This window comes from Leiobunum rupestre, chromosome 1, assembly GCF_980474605.1.
Source record: "Leiobunum rupestre chromosome 1, qqLeiRupe1.1.hap1, whole genome shotgun sequence".
Lineage (NCBI taxonomy): Eukaryota > Metazoa > Arthropoda > Arachnida > Opiliones > Sclerosomatidae > Leiobunum > Leiobunum rupestre.
This window is the reverse complement of record NC_143384.1, coordinates 84,668,415-84,682,448: the sequence shown is the minus strand read 5'-3', so window position 1 is coordinate 84,682,448 and position 14,034 is coordinate 84,668,415. Positions and strand designations below refer to the sequence as shown.

Sequence of the window (14,034 nt, the reverse complement as noted above, 5' to 3'; positions counted from 1 at the left end):
TGTCTGTTGAACATACGCTTGGAACTGGAAATAGTCTCCTTTTATAATAATTTTTATACGTAAGAGTTGATTTATTTATAAAAATCCCAAAGATTATCCCATCATTAGAATGAATAATCACAAACACATCATAACTTTAGCTAATTTTTTCTTATTACATATATACATCCCGAAAACAGATATAAAACAGAGAAAAAGAAACAAAATATTATTCAATCAATACAATTTATTCAGATGTTATACATGTATTTTCGAATGTATAAGATTTTTCCCCAGTGACATTCACACGTCGTTCATTTCAATTCGGCCTCACAGGGCAGGTGTACCTCTCTATTAGTAATTGCTTAAATATATCTCGGCTCCTACTCATTTCAAATGTCGGGTCTCGAAATCGGGTTACTCATTTAGCATTGCGCTATAGTAGTTTTTAATTAGTTTTTATAAATACCGATATATGGAAGCAAACAAAAAATATACTTTCCCAATTGATCGAATTCTAATTTTGCAATCCCATTGGGTTGAATCCCATTTATTCGAAAAAGTTTATAGAATATTTTTACCTATCCAAATCGAAGCGAAAAACAATACCGGAACTGAGAGAAAATAATAATAATAATAAATATTTTGAACATATAAATTAACTCGTATTCCTAACTTAGGTTAGGTTAGATAAGGTTGGGTAAGGTTAGTTTAGGTAAGGTTAGGTTATGTTAGGTTAGGTTTCATGCTTTCACTTGTGAGCAAACAAAATGTCGGTCGAATGGGACAGTCAGTCGAATGGGATTCAAATGAGAATCGACCCAATAGGACAAAAGTCTAAATTTCGGAAAAGGGACCTTGAACAATGCCCAAAATTTGATTGTTCATATCTGCAGTAGCGCATTGACTACCACCTGGTACCTTAGGCATGATCTTTACCAGGTCCTTCTCGACATTGCTTTAACCTCATATCGGGTCCCCTTTCCTATTAACAACAACCAGGGTCCCTAGGCTTAATCCTATTCAGACAATTGGTCAATGTGCCACCTGTGACCTAGGAGCACCAAACACAAGGAGAACGCAGCTAGCCTTTAAACACGCTAACGCAGTGTTGTGAACAAATTTCATTGGATTAGCCTTTACGCTGAACGTTTTACGGGCGGGGGAAGATAGTTTCCGAATTTTCCCCTTCCGACGGCAGCAAGCGCTAAAGCGTCTAACCAATGAAAACTGTACACAAGAAAATACACGATTTCTGAAGGGTTGCGTTCTCCTTGTGTGGGATGCTGTGTTTGTTACTCGTATAGCTGCCACTACGTATCTGCTATCACCAATTACGGACAGGGAGGAATAAGCTGAAATTCTGCGGCCCTTTAAAGCCGGGCCAACAGAGGGTTACGAAGGAACAGCACACCCGTGACCGAAGTACGAGAAGAATACATCTCGAGAAGTCATTGTGGTAACGTTTCTATTTCAATTTTCGTGTGCAGGGAGTAACCGTTTCGAAATTTTTCCGCCTTTCACGCTTATCAAATTACAAGAATTCCAAATTTTAATATTGAAAAGGGAAGGTGCGAGACTTTTATCCGATCTATAGTCTCCGAAAACAAATAATATAATCTTTTATCAGAAGAATATGAAATGTTTCTTAGAAAGAAGTATACTTATCTGTCTATTCGGTTCAATCAGGGAACGTTTGAGAAATTTGGAGGGAGAAGCAATTGAGGTCTAGGTGGTCCAGATGGCAGGACTAAGGGTAAGCCGCCATTTTGAGCCAAGCATGACCACCAACACTGATGTCATGGTGGTTTGTTCGTGGAAAATATATTTTTTTTAATTTTGAAACCGTTTAGTGTATTTACTTCGATAATTTATACAAAAATAATGTTTTGTAAATTCGAGATCGCCTTTTCTTTAATTCATCCACTCGAAGTTTTAAACCAGCCAATTTTTTTTAAGGGGGCAGTTGCCCCACTCAGCTCTCACGCCATAGTAGGAATCATGGCTACTTTTAAAGAGATCAACAATCATTCCACTATCAGCCGGCCTGCGTCAAACGACAGAATTGACATCCTGGCAAAAGTGTTCCAGTTCCACCTTTGAAAGTGAATCCTTTCAAAGCTAAAGATTAGCCGAATTTACTGACCGATATAGAAAGCATACAAGCTAGAATAATTACATCAATCAGATGGGACTAAGGTGTGCCTTGGGTATTAGCCTAAGTCATCGAGCGACTTATAATGCCTCTGAACAGGTAGTAGCAAAAACGTGAGTAATATTTTATACCCACTTTACGCCCGCGTTAAATTAATAAATCAGCTGAACTAATACCCAAAAAATCAGCTGAACTAATACCCAAAGCCACATATTATGCCCAAGTCATCTAGCAACTTTTAATGCCATTCAGGTAGTCGGGTTATACCACGAAGGAGAGTGTTGAAAAAGGTTGGGTTCCTTTTGTCCGAAATGGTGGCTCAAATGTCCGAACGACCATGTGTCCGAAATAATTAGATAACTTTCTTATTCTAAAATCCAGCTGAACTAAACGCACTTAACTTTAATAACCTAACCTCAACACAGGCTTTTTTTGGTAGATTAGTGATACACATATCATTTAGAGATATCTTATAGACTTCTGCTACTACGTAATGTTAGCGCACAATGAATGACCTTCGATCACTTACTTGGTGGATAATAATTTTATTTTTATCTCTCTAAGTGAAATACAATGATTGCGGTCGCAATAAAAGGAAGATTTGAATAAATTGAAAATTTTAAATAACAGGCTTCCGGTTCGTCTAGTCGAAGCACCCTTTCACCAAAACATTTAGGTTCTCATTCACATTCAGTTTCCCTTGAGAGTTATGTTTTCAAAGCCAGTGTCCGGCTACATCCGTGCTATTGTAAAGGCCTTGGAAACAAGTTGCTTAAGATACATTCCCTATTGAAATCTTTGACACTTTTCAATTGCGTGTTCAGGATTTCATCCCGCTGGGGTTTAATCAATTATGTACCCTGGTTTTTGACCTAAAAGTCACTTACCTTTCGCACCCCCTTGAGAGTGGCGGTCGCGTTTTTAGTCAAGGAAGGTGCCAACGAGATCACTAGCATGATTATTAGGTCACCCTCAAATGATTAAATCGGATTTAATCATGATTTAAATGATTAAATCGGATTAAATCAGGATTGAAATGATTAAATCGGTTGAAATCAGGATTGAAATGATTAAATCGGATGAAATCAGGATTGAAATGATTAAATCAGATTAAATCATTATTAAAATGATTAAATCAGATTAAATCATGATTGAAATGATTAAATCTCGATTAAAATGATTAAATAAAGATAAAAATGAATAATTAAAGTTTAAAATGATTAAATAAAGATAAGAATGATTAAATAAAGATTAAAATGATCAAATCATGATTGAAATAATTAAATCATGATTGAAACATCGATTTACGATTACTCTATTTATAATTTATCTCTTAAATAAAACAGGCCTTGTACATTTATATACAATAGGTCTTAAATAAAAATAAAATAAATAATAACCAGCTAGGCTAATACCCAAGGCACCACCGTGATAAATATTGTATTTTTTCTCGATATCTACCTGAAAAATTATTAATAAACCCTTAGAAAAACACTACTTGTCTTAGTATTTTACGAGGTATTTTATTAATATCATTGATATTAAAAGTTATACTACTAATTAATTAAAATATAAAATCGAGATTGAAAAGATTTAATCGAGAGTAAATTTATTAAATCGAGAGTAAATTGATTAAATCGTGATTAAAATGATTAAATCCTGATTAAATTGATTAAATCGTAATTAAATTGATTTAATTATTATATGGATTAGTATTTACATAATTGTATAATATTATTAAATAAGTGTGACACAAGACAGCTGACTGCATTACGGGCTTCGTCGCCGTTCTGCGTCCGCTGACTAAAGGCTGGTTTTCCCTAATGCCAAAACGCCACAACGGTGAGAGTCGACGCAAAACTATTGCATTAGGCCTAACGGGAATTTCTCGCGTCGACGTTCACCGTCGTGGCGTTTTTCCTTAGTGAAAACCAGCCTTAACGCGTCAAACGTAGCCTTTGGCAGCGTTACTAGCTCTCAGTAAAATATTCCCCAAAGTGACAAACTTATGGAACAACATTATACACTTATGGTATATAGTATATAGTCTCTATCAAATAATTAAAATATACAACCGTTGCCTACGTTATTATAAAGGCCCGTGCACGCTTCCCTAAAAGGGAGGTACTTTTTAACGTCGTGACGTCTTGTTTCTTTGCTTCTTATTCCCAAGAGATGTCGCACCGAGTTGGACCTAATAAGGGGTTTTCATAAAGTTTCTTAATAACCTCTAAGGGGCCATATATAAAAATAGAAAATTTGTAAGTTAATCAGAAATTTGTTGAATTTTATGTTTTATAATCATGACAATGTAATTAAAAGATTGTACAAATAAGATGGAAAATATCAGTTTATTAGCAATTTGATTTAGAGGTTTCCGAATTTGTAAAGTATCAATAGCGTCTCTGGCGTGATTATTATAGTTGTTGTCACCCTAGACACGTTCAAATTGGACTTATTAAAAGGTTGAAAGTCTTCAATAGAACAAATCTCGGAACAACCGGAACTAGAACACAAAAACACGTAGATGCACCTTCCGGAACTTTTTATTTTTGATAGAGCCAAGATTTGAGTTAAACTTTTGTCTGGTTTCGTTAAACTTCTGGTTTTACCCATGGTTTATACTGAGAGAGCATCAGCCAATGAAAGATGGCATCTAGGATATATTTTCCTAAATGAGCATTGGTGGCGGCATCTAACTATTAAAATCGTAATTTATTTTATAAAGTGTGTCCCCTTACTATTTAGATCCAATCACTTGATTAATTAGAAAATTTTCAATGGCTAATGCTAAACGTTACTGATAGATGTCGCCACACTCATCCACGTAAGAAAAACGGTAGCGTGAACAAAATTCCGGTTCACCCCTATTTTAACCTTTCTGCCGTTTGGACGCGTTTTTTTTCTGAAAGACAATCTTGGTCCTGGTAAAAACTAAGCTTTAGTGCCACAAGTGGCAGAAAAATGAAGCGTTGGTGTTGTACAATAAATACCTGGGGAGTAATATTCCCTTGAAAGATTTCTGGGCCCATGAACAGGGTGAATGAACTTCGCCCTTTCCGGTAGCCTACTTTTAATATCGTGTGCGAGGCGATTCGTGGTTCGTCTGTACCTTGGAAATCGGCGTCAAAACAAAGATGAGGGAAGCAGAGTGCCAAAAAAAAAGCAAAATAGGCGAGACTGGGTAGGAAGGCCAGTGGGTGTAATTATGAAGCATTGATTTGGAACCAGAAGAGGGAAAGGGTGCTAACCGGTTCACGATTCGTCACAACTCGAATTTGGCTTCTTTCGAAGGGATCGTGTAAAAATATTGCCAGTCAAATGTCTCAAAAATTTCGAATTGCAAATTGAATACCAGATTTCGGTGATGTTGTTGGCGTAAGCGCAGTGACTGACGTGCCCCCTAGGAGCAAATACAGCTAACCAAACAAGGAGAACGCAACCCGTCAAAAGTCTATTTTCTTGTGTACAATTTGCATTGGTTAGACGCTGTAGCGCCTGTTGCCGTAGGAAGGGGCAAATCCGGAAATTGTCTTCCCCCGCCCGTAAAACGTTCAGCGTGAAAGCTAGACCAATGAAATTTGTACACAATCCTGCGTTAACGTGTTTAGAGGCTAGCTGCGTTCTCCTTGTGGTTGTTTCTCCTGGGTGCCACATAGTATCATAAAAGACAAATATTCAGTACGTAATTTGCAATCGAAAATTAACTAGTACTTGCTTTCGTATATACTAATTTCCAATTTACGCCCTCTTTCTAGTGATCCATCCATAAAGTTGTCCACTCGCATAGAGTGTAAGGCTCTACGGAAGGGCATGAAACATTAATCCTAACGGGCCACCTTGTTTTCGAGGCGTTAATAAATATAGTCCGAAGAGCAATGGTGTGGTTTTTACATTTATTAGAGTAAAAACTTACTTTTTTATCCAGATATTGTACATTACCTTTAGGCCAACTTGTTTACTTTACGCCTTAAAAACAAGACGTTTCTCGGAATGGGTTATTCTATGGATCCATCGATGGCGTTTAAGAAGCACTATCATAAGTGTATAAAATTCCTCCATAATTATGTTTTTGTAGAGAGTGTTTTAGTTGTAGCCATTCATAGTGACGTCATCACTGACAAAAAATAATAATAATAATCAGCTAAGCTAATTCAACTAGCGACTTATAAAGCCAATTAACGGTGGCCGGGTTAGAATTTGTAGGAGGGTGGTGGCCCAGCGATCCAACCACTTTCTACAATTACTATTAGCATTAACCCCAGCAAGATCTCAGGGAAAAACCCCTTTTACCACTGTGTTGAGAGCTTGCAAACTCTACGAAGAAGCTAGGCCCTGTCAATGGCAACGAATAGTTTTTGGTTGGAAGCGTCATATTCATGAAAAGTATTATAGATTTATGGATTAATTATGATAGTTCTCCCTAGGGAGCTGTTGACTCGCTTGCCTCCACCCTCCTACGCATTGTAACCCGGCCACAGAAATTAAAGGCAATAAAAGTCGCTAGATAACTAGGACCTAAGATGGTGTAATGGGTATTAGCCTAGCTGATTATTATAATTTTTTGATGTAGCTCTAGCTAACTAACTAACGAACTGGTCCTGAAATGTAATTGGTGTTGTAAAAATATCATGGCAAAAGTAAAATAGTCAGCATAAGTATGAACCGCTATTTTCTTCCAATGCTATTTTTAATGATAGTCTGTTTCGACAATGACCACGTTAAATATAACGTTGGTAGCTATTTACACCTACCTTTGGTTCGTATTTACTGTCATCAGTGTTGGGCATTTTCGTCAAAGAGCCGCTCACGCTCACGTCTTATTGAGCGGTAAAATTTTCGCTCCTCTCTTTTCGCTCTTTTTTGAGTGGTAAAATTTTCGCTCCTCTCTTTCCGCTATTTTTTGAGTGGTAAAATTTTCGCTCCTCTCATTTCGCTCTTTTTTGCGCGGTATAATTTTCGCTCCTCTCTTTTCGCTCTTTTTTGAGTGGTAAAATTTTCGCTCCTCTCTTTCCGCTCTTTTTTGAGCGGTAAAATTTTCGCTCCTCTCTTTTCGCTCTTTTGTGAGCGGTTAAATATTCGCTCCTCTCTTTTCGCTCTTTTTTGAGCGGTATAATTTTCGCTCCTCTCTTTTCGCTCTTTTTTGCGCGGTAAAATTTTCGCTCCTCTCTTTTCGCTCTTTTTTGAGCGGTATAATTTTCGCTCCTCTCTTTTCGCTCTTTTTTGAGCGGTAAAATTTTCGCTCCTCTCTTTTCGCTCTTTTTTGAGCGGTATAATTTTCGCTCCTCTCTTTCCGCTCTCTTTTGAGCGGTAAAATTTTCGCTCCTCTCTTTCCGCTCTTTTTTTGAGCGGCAAAATTTTCGCTCCTCTCTTTTCGCTCTTTTTTGAGCGGTATAATTTTCGCTCCTCTCTTTCCGCTCTCTTTTGAGCGGTAAAATTTTCGCTCCTCTCTTTCCGCTCTATTTTGAGGAATAAAATTTTCGCTCCTCTCTTTCCGCTCTTTTTTTGAGCGGCAAAATTTTCGCTCTTCTTTTTCCGCTCTTTTTTGAGCGGTTAAATATTCGCTCCTCTCTTTTCGCTCTTTTTTGAGCGGTATAATTTTCGCTCCTCTCTTTTCGCTCTTTTTTGCGCGGTAAAATTTTCGCTCCTCTCTTTTCGCTCTTTTTTGAGCGGTATAATTTTCGCTCCTCTCTTTTCGCTCTTTTTTGAGCAGTAAAATTTTCGCTCCTCTCTTTTCGCTCTTTTTTGACCGGTATAATTTTCGCTCCTCTCTTTTCACTCTTTTTTGTACGGTAAAATTTTCGCTCCTCTCTTTTCGCTCTTTTTTGAGCGGTATAATTTTCGCTCCTCTCTTTTCGCTCTTTTTTGAGTGGTAAAATTTTCGCTCCTCTCTTTCCGCTCTTTTTTGAGCGGTATAATTTTTGCTCCTCTCTTTTCGCTCTTTTTTGAGTGGTAAAATTTTCGCTCCTCTCTTTCCGCTCTTTTTTGAGCGGTATAATTTTTGCTCCTCTCTTTTCGCTCTTTTTTGAGCGGTATAATTTTCGCTCCTCTCTTTTCGCTCTTTTTTGAGTGGTAAAATTTTCGCTCCTCTCTTTCCGCTCTTTTTTGAGCGGTATAATTTTTGCTCCTCTCTTTTCGCTCTTTTTTGAGCGGTATAATTTTCGCTCCTCTCTTTTCACTCTTTTTTGAGCGGTATAATTTTCGCTCCTCTCTTTTCGCTCTTTTTTGAGCAGTAAAATTTTCGCTCCTCTCTTTTCGCTCTATTTTGAGGAATAAAATTTTCGCTCCTCTCTTTCCGCTCTTTTTTTGAGCGGCAAAATTTTCGCTCTTCTTTTTCCGCTCTTTTTTGAGCGGTTAAATATTCGCTCCTCTCTTTTCGCTCTTTTTTGAGCGGTATAATTTTCGCTCCTCTCTTTTCGCTCTTTTTTGCGCGGTAAAATTTTCGCTCCTCTCTTTTCGCTCTTTTTTGAGCAGTAAAATTTTCGCTCCTCTCTTTTCGCTCTTTTTTGAGCGGTATAATTTTCGCTCCTCTCTTTTCACTCTTTTTTGTGCGGTAAAATTTTCGCTCCTCTCTTTTCGCTCTTTTTTGAGCGGTATAATTTTCGCTCCTCTCTTTTCGCTCTTTTTTGAGTGGTAAAATTTTCGCTCCTCTCTTTCCGCTCTTTTTTGAGCGGTATAATTTTTGCTCCTCTCTTTCCGCTCTTTTTTGAGCGGTATAATTTTCGCTCCTCTCTTTTCGCTCTTTTTTGAGCGGTATAATTTTCGCTTCTCTCTTTTCACTCTTTTTTGAGCGGTATAATTTTCGCTTCTCTCTTTTCACTCTTTTTTGAGTGGTAAAATTTTCGCTCCTCTCTTTCCGCTCTTTTTTGAGCGGTATAATTTTTGCTCCTCTCTTTCCGCTCTTTTTTGAGCGGTAAAATTTTCGCTCCTCTCTTTTCGCTCTTTTTTGCGCGGTATAATTTTCGCTCTTCTTTTTCCGCTCTTTTTTGAGCGGTTAAATATTCGCTCCTCTCTTTTCGCTCTTTTTTGAGCGGTATAATTTACGCTCCTCTCTTTTCGCTCTTTTTTGCGCGGTAAAATTTTCGCTCCTCTCTTTTCGCTCTTTTTTGAGCGGTATAATTTTCGCTCCTCTCTTTTCGCTCTTTTTTGAGCAGTAAAATTTTCGCTCCTCTCTTTTCGCTCTTTTTTGAGCGGTATAATTTTCGCTCCTCTCTTTTCACTCTTTTTTGTGCGGTAAAATTTTCGCTCCTCTCTTTTCGCTCTTTTTTGAGCGGTATAATTTTCGCTCCTCTCTTTTCGCTCTTTTTTGAGCGGTATAATTTTCGCTCCTCTCTTTCCGCTCTTTTTTGAGCGGTAAAATTTTCGCTCCTCTCTTTCCGCTCTATTTTGAGGAATAAAATTTTCGCTCCTCTCTTTCCGCTCTTTTTTTGAGCGGCAAAATTTTCGCTCTTCTTTTTCCGCTCTTTTTTGAGAGGTAAAATCGGCGCTCCTCTCTTTCCGCTCTATTTTGAGCGGTAAAATTTTCGCTCCTCTCTTTTCGCTCTTTTTTGCGCGGTATAATTTTCGCTCCTCTCTTTTCGCTCTTTTTTGAGCGGTTAAATATTCGCTCCTCTCTTTTCGCTCTTTTTTGAGCGGTATAATTTTCGCTCCTCTCTTTTCGCTTTTTTTTGCGCGGTATAATTTTCGCTCCTCTCTTTTCGCTCTTTTTTGAGCGGTTAAATATTCGCTCCTCTCTTTTCGCTTTTTTTTGCGCGGTATAATTTTCGCTCCTCTCTTTTCGCTCTTTTTTGAGCGGTTAAATATTCGCTCCTCTCTTTTCGCTCTTTTTTGCGCGGTATAATTTTCGCTCCTCTCTTTTCGCTCTTTTTTGAGCAGTAAAATTTTCGCTCCTCTCTTTTCGCTCTTTTTTGAGCGGTATAATTTTCGCTCCTCTCTTTTCGCTCTTTTTTGCGCGGTAAAATTTTCGCTCCTCTCTTTTCGCTCTTTTTTGAGCGGTATAATTTTCGCTCCTCTCTTTTCGCTCTTTTTTGAGCGGTAAAATTTTCGCTCCTCTCTTTCCGCTCTTTTTTTGAGCGGTAAAATTTTCGCTCCTCTCTTTCCGCTCTATTTTGAGGAATAAAATTTTCGCTCTTCTTTTTCCGCTCTTTTTTGAGCGGCAAAATTTTCGCTCTTCTTTTTCCGCTCTTTTTGAGAGGTAAAATCGGCGCCCCTCTCTTTCCGCTCATTTTTGAGCGGTAAAATTTTCGCTCTGATTTCTCCGCTCTGTTTTCATTTTTGTTTTGCGCTCTTTTAAAAAGATATTTTACCGCTCATTTTCGCTCATAATAACAAATCCGCTCACAATGAGATGAGCGGTGCCCAACACTGACTGTCATGGTGATGACAAGTTCCGAGTTCCGAAATTACCGATTAAGCAGTATCTATATAAATAGTGGAGCTAATTTTTGTCATAGTGATGATCCTTAGTAGAATTAAATAAAATTACGGAATACTAATGACAATTAATTTTCATTAATTGTCATTAGTATTAATTATATATATATATTATAATTTTAAAATTAAGCCATAATACATACTTAAGACACAACATTTCAAAACGTAAAAGGTCCTATGTCAAGTGTAACTTATTAAGGTCAAACAACCTAACTTAAAACTTATTTAAAAATTCAAAAGGGTAATAGAAATATAAAATAAACATTTTTTAAATTAAAGGGGGCTCAAAGTATCAAACATCACGTTTCTAGTTATATAGATTACATGATTACTCTAGTTTTTTAATACGATTGGATCCAGTACATTCTCTGTGTTCCAAATGGATGTAATATCTCCTTCTTTATCCAAATTTAGGTATTAGAATTATTTCCGCTAATTTTTTATACATATTTTTTTACCTTGTAAGGTTGGAAAAGTTGTGTCTTAAGCCTGTATTATGGCTTAATTTTATATTGTAAAAATTGTTAATACAGTTTTCAATCGTTATGAGTATTCCGTAATTTTCTTAAATTCCTCTTTACAAGTGTCTAAATGGTTCATAAAAATTAATCTTGTTCCTTACCTGATTCAAGGTAGATTACAATGGGTTTTCAAAATTACTACGTTTTTTTTACGTATATAATACAATACAATTTTTACTTTCGAATAACATTTTGAATAGCGGTTTAATTAAATGGATACCTCTCACAAATAAAATATATTATTTACTTTTGCTATTACGTTACTTATGACATTGGTAAATTGAAGTTTCATTTTAACGAGCTGTTAAAACTCCCTGAACCCCACTAAATTATACAACGCCCGAATAAAAACATTAATCATATTTTCCGAATATTGGCACGCGGCTTGTGACGTTGCGACGAGCGCGAGACGCGGCTGTAGGAACGGCCCCTTTTATTATTTTTTGTTTTTATATTCTCTCTCTGTTTCTTTCCGCGCGCAAGCGGCGCAGGGAACGAGCGCGGCCTCTTTTTGGCGCCAAACTGTATCGCGCGCGCGAATCCACGTGGTTCCTTCGTCGCGAGCTCCCGCGCGCTCAAATAATTCCAGTTAGCTTTTTTTTTACTTTTTTTTATTTTCCTCTCTCTCTCCGGCTGGCTGGCTGGCTGGCTGTGTCTCTTGTTAAGTTTATAATAGTTCATTTTCACCGGGGAAAGTCAACCTAACAATACGCGATTCTAGCGAGCTCCCGGGGAAACACACGTATCTATTTTTACATTAGTCCGGTATTCGTTTACCAATTTGTATTTTATCTCTCGTCGTTGTTTCGGTTTTACCACTCTTCGTGTGTGAATGTTCGATAACGGATAAAAACAAAATTCGACTATTTTTGCGACCATATTATATACTGTTTTAAATCGAATATATATAATTTCTTTTTAAATATAATTTGAAGTAATTTAAAAACCATGCCTTACAAAAACGGAAACGCGACATCCGACGGAGCTGACGGTGTTTTGTTATCCACGAACGGAAATAAAGTGGTAATCGTCGGTGGAAACAATCAGGTAAGAAGATTTAACGTCTCAGTGCCAAATATTTTCTTTTCAAGTTTTTGCTTTTTTCTCGTTTTGGCGCCTTGTTAAAGAGTTTTCGTAGTTTCGCTCCAGTTTTCAAGTCAAGTTTCCTTTTTCTTTGACGGTCAAAGTAATTAAGGGGTTTCTCAAAAATGTAAACAAACCTGTAGGCCCTCGTTTTGGGCGTTATTTTTTAGCCCATATGGAGGATAATATTTGCTCTTAATTCGCGTTGTAAGTGATCAAAAACTGATTTTTGGGTTGTCTTTTGTTGGCCTAAACTAATAATTTCTAGCTGATATACCGATATTTTAACTGAAAAAACTATTTAACCGATATTTTAACTGAAAAAACTATTTAAACGATATTTTATCTGAAAACCTATTTAACCGATATTTTAATTGAAAAACTATTTAACCGATATTTTAACTGAAAATGCTATTTAACCGATATTTTCACTGAAAAAACTATTTAACCGATATTTTCACTGAAAAAACTATTTAACCGATATTTTCACTGAAAAACTATTTAACCGATATTTTCACTGAAAAAATTATTTAACCGATATTTTAACTGAAAAAACTATTTAACCGATATTTTCACTGAAAAACTATTTAACCGATATTTTCACTGAAAAAACTATTTAACCGATATTTTAACTGAAAAAACTATTTAACCGATATTTCAACCGAAAATACGTCTTTGTGGTCTTTATCGATACAATATTTCAACTGATATTTTTACCGGGTACAATTTTTTCACTCATACAACTTGGCCTATATTTAAACTGATAATAGCACCGAATAGCACTTTACCGATATGTTTACAGAGTACAATATTTCAAATGATAATGCCTTTTCATCGATACCGATATTTCAACTAATAAATAACAAAATGTATGTATCAGTATACTTACACGTCAGAGTAGCGTTAAATTTAAATTTCTAAAATTAAATCTCTTTCAATTGTTCTTTCAACATCTGTATTTATTTTCATCCTAAAGCAATTGTCGACAAAAACATTTTTATAAATTGGGTGGTTTTGTTAAATAACTGAATGACTTTATAAACTATAAAATAGTTCGTGTATCACCGGCAATGCGAGAATAAATTACTTAAAACATAGTATGTGAATATAATTAAGATAGTTATACCAAACATAGTACAATTTGTTAGGAAAATACATTTAAATGCTTGATTATGTTTTAACGTAATAAATAGTTTTAATGTTGGGAAGAATTTTGTAGCAGGCTTTTGTCAGAACGGAAATGGAATAAAGTTTGCAATGAAAGAATTAACATAGTTTAACATACAGGTGTGCACAGAACGTAACCCAATCTGCTATTATAAAGTGTATAAAAATGTGTTACAGAATAAGGTACCACATCTATTGAACCGATATTTCTAGGCGTAAATCAATCTGCAACTTGAAAACGCTTAGCCTACACTACATTTCGCCTTAATCCTAGCTGTTCCACCTGTTAGGTTCGGTAATTGCGGCGTACCAAACGTATATTATGCGATCTGAGATATAAGTAACTGCTAATGTCGAACGCTAATTTTTTTAAATGCGTTCCCAAAAAAAATTGAGGTAGGTAATTTTACTCTCTAACTTTTTTAAACTTAAATTAAATTTAACTTTGTTATATTGTAAATGCACGCTGTAAATTTACTAACTTTGTAAAACTATTACAAAACGAAAATACGGTTTCCAATTAGGCAAATATTCGAACGCAGTGTAAAATTTACATTTGACATCGGTTGGTGGAGTGATATAGAAGTTACATTTTGCGCTTTAAAAATTGTCTCGAACCTGCGAAGGAACGTGTTTCAATTTAATGTATACTTCTATCGTAAATCATATACATCTGGTTGTACACGCCTGTGACGC

General features: G+C 36.3%; 2 protein-coding genes across 2 annotated transcripts in view; one reads left to right on the top strand and one right to left on the bottom strand.

Moving 5' to 3' along the window:
* Positions 1 to 14,034, bottom strand: part of LOC149968630 (uncharacterized) — a 163,449-nt gene that overhangs the window by 84,976 nt on the left and 64,439 nt on the right. The window lies entirely within an intron of this gene.
* The window catches only part of LOC149968631 (uncharacterized), a 61,275-nt gene continuing 58,827 nt past the window's right edge, over positions 11,587 to 14,034 (top strand). Inside the window, exon 1 of the mRNA XM_090154868.1 lies at positions 11,587 to 12,135. Coding sequence (XP_090010994.1) covers positions 12,037 to 12,135 — 99 coding nt within the window. The 5' untranslated portion in view covers positions 11,587 to 12,036. The remainder of the gene's footprint in view (positions 12,136 to 14,034) is intronic.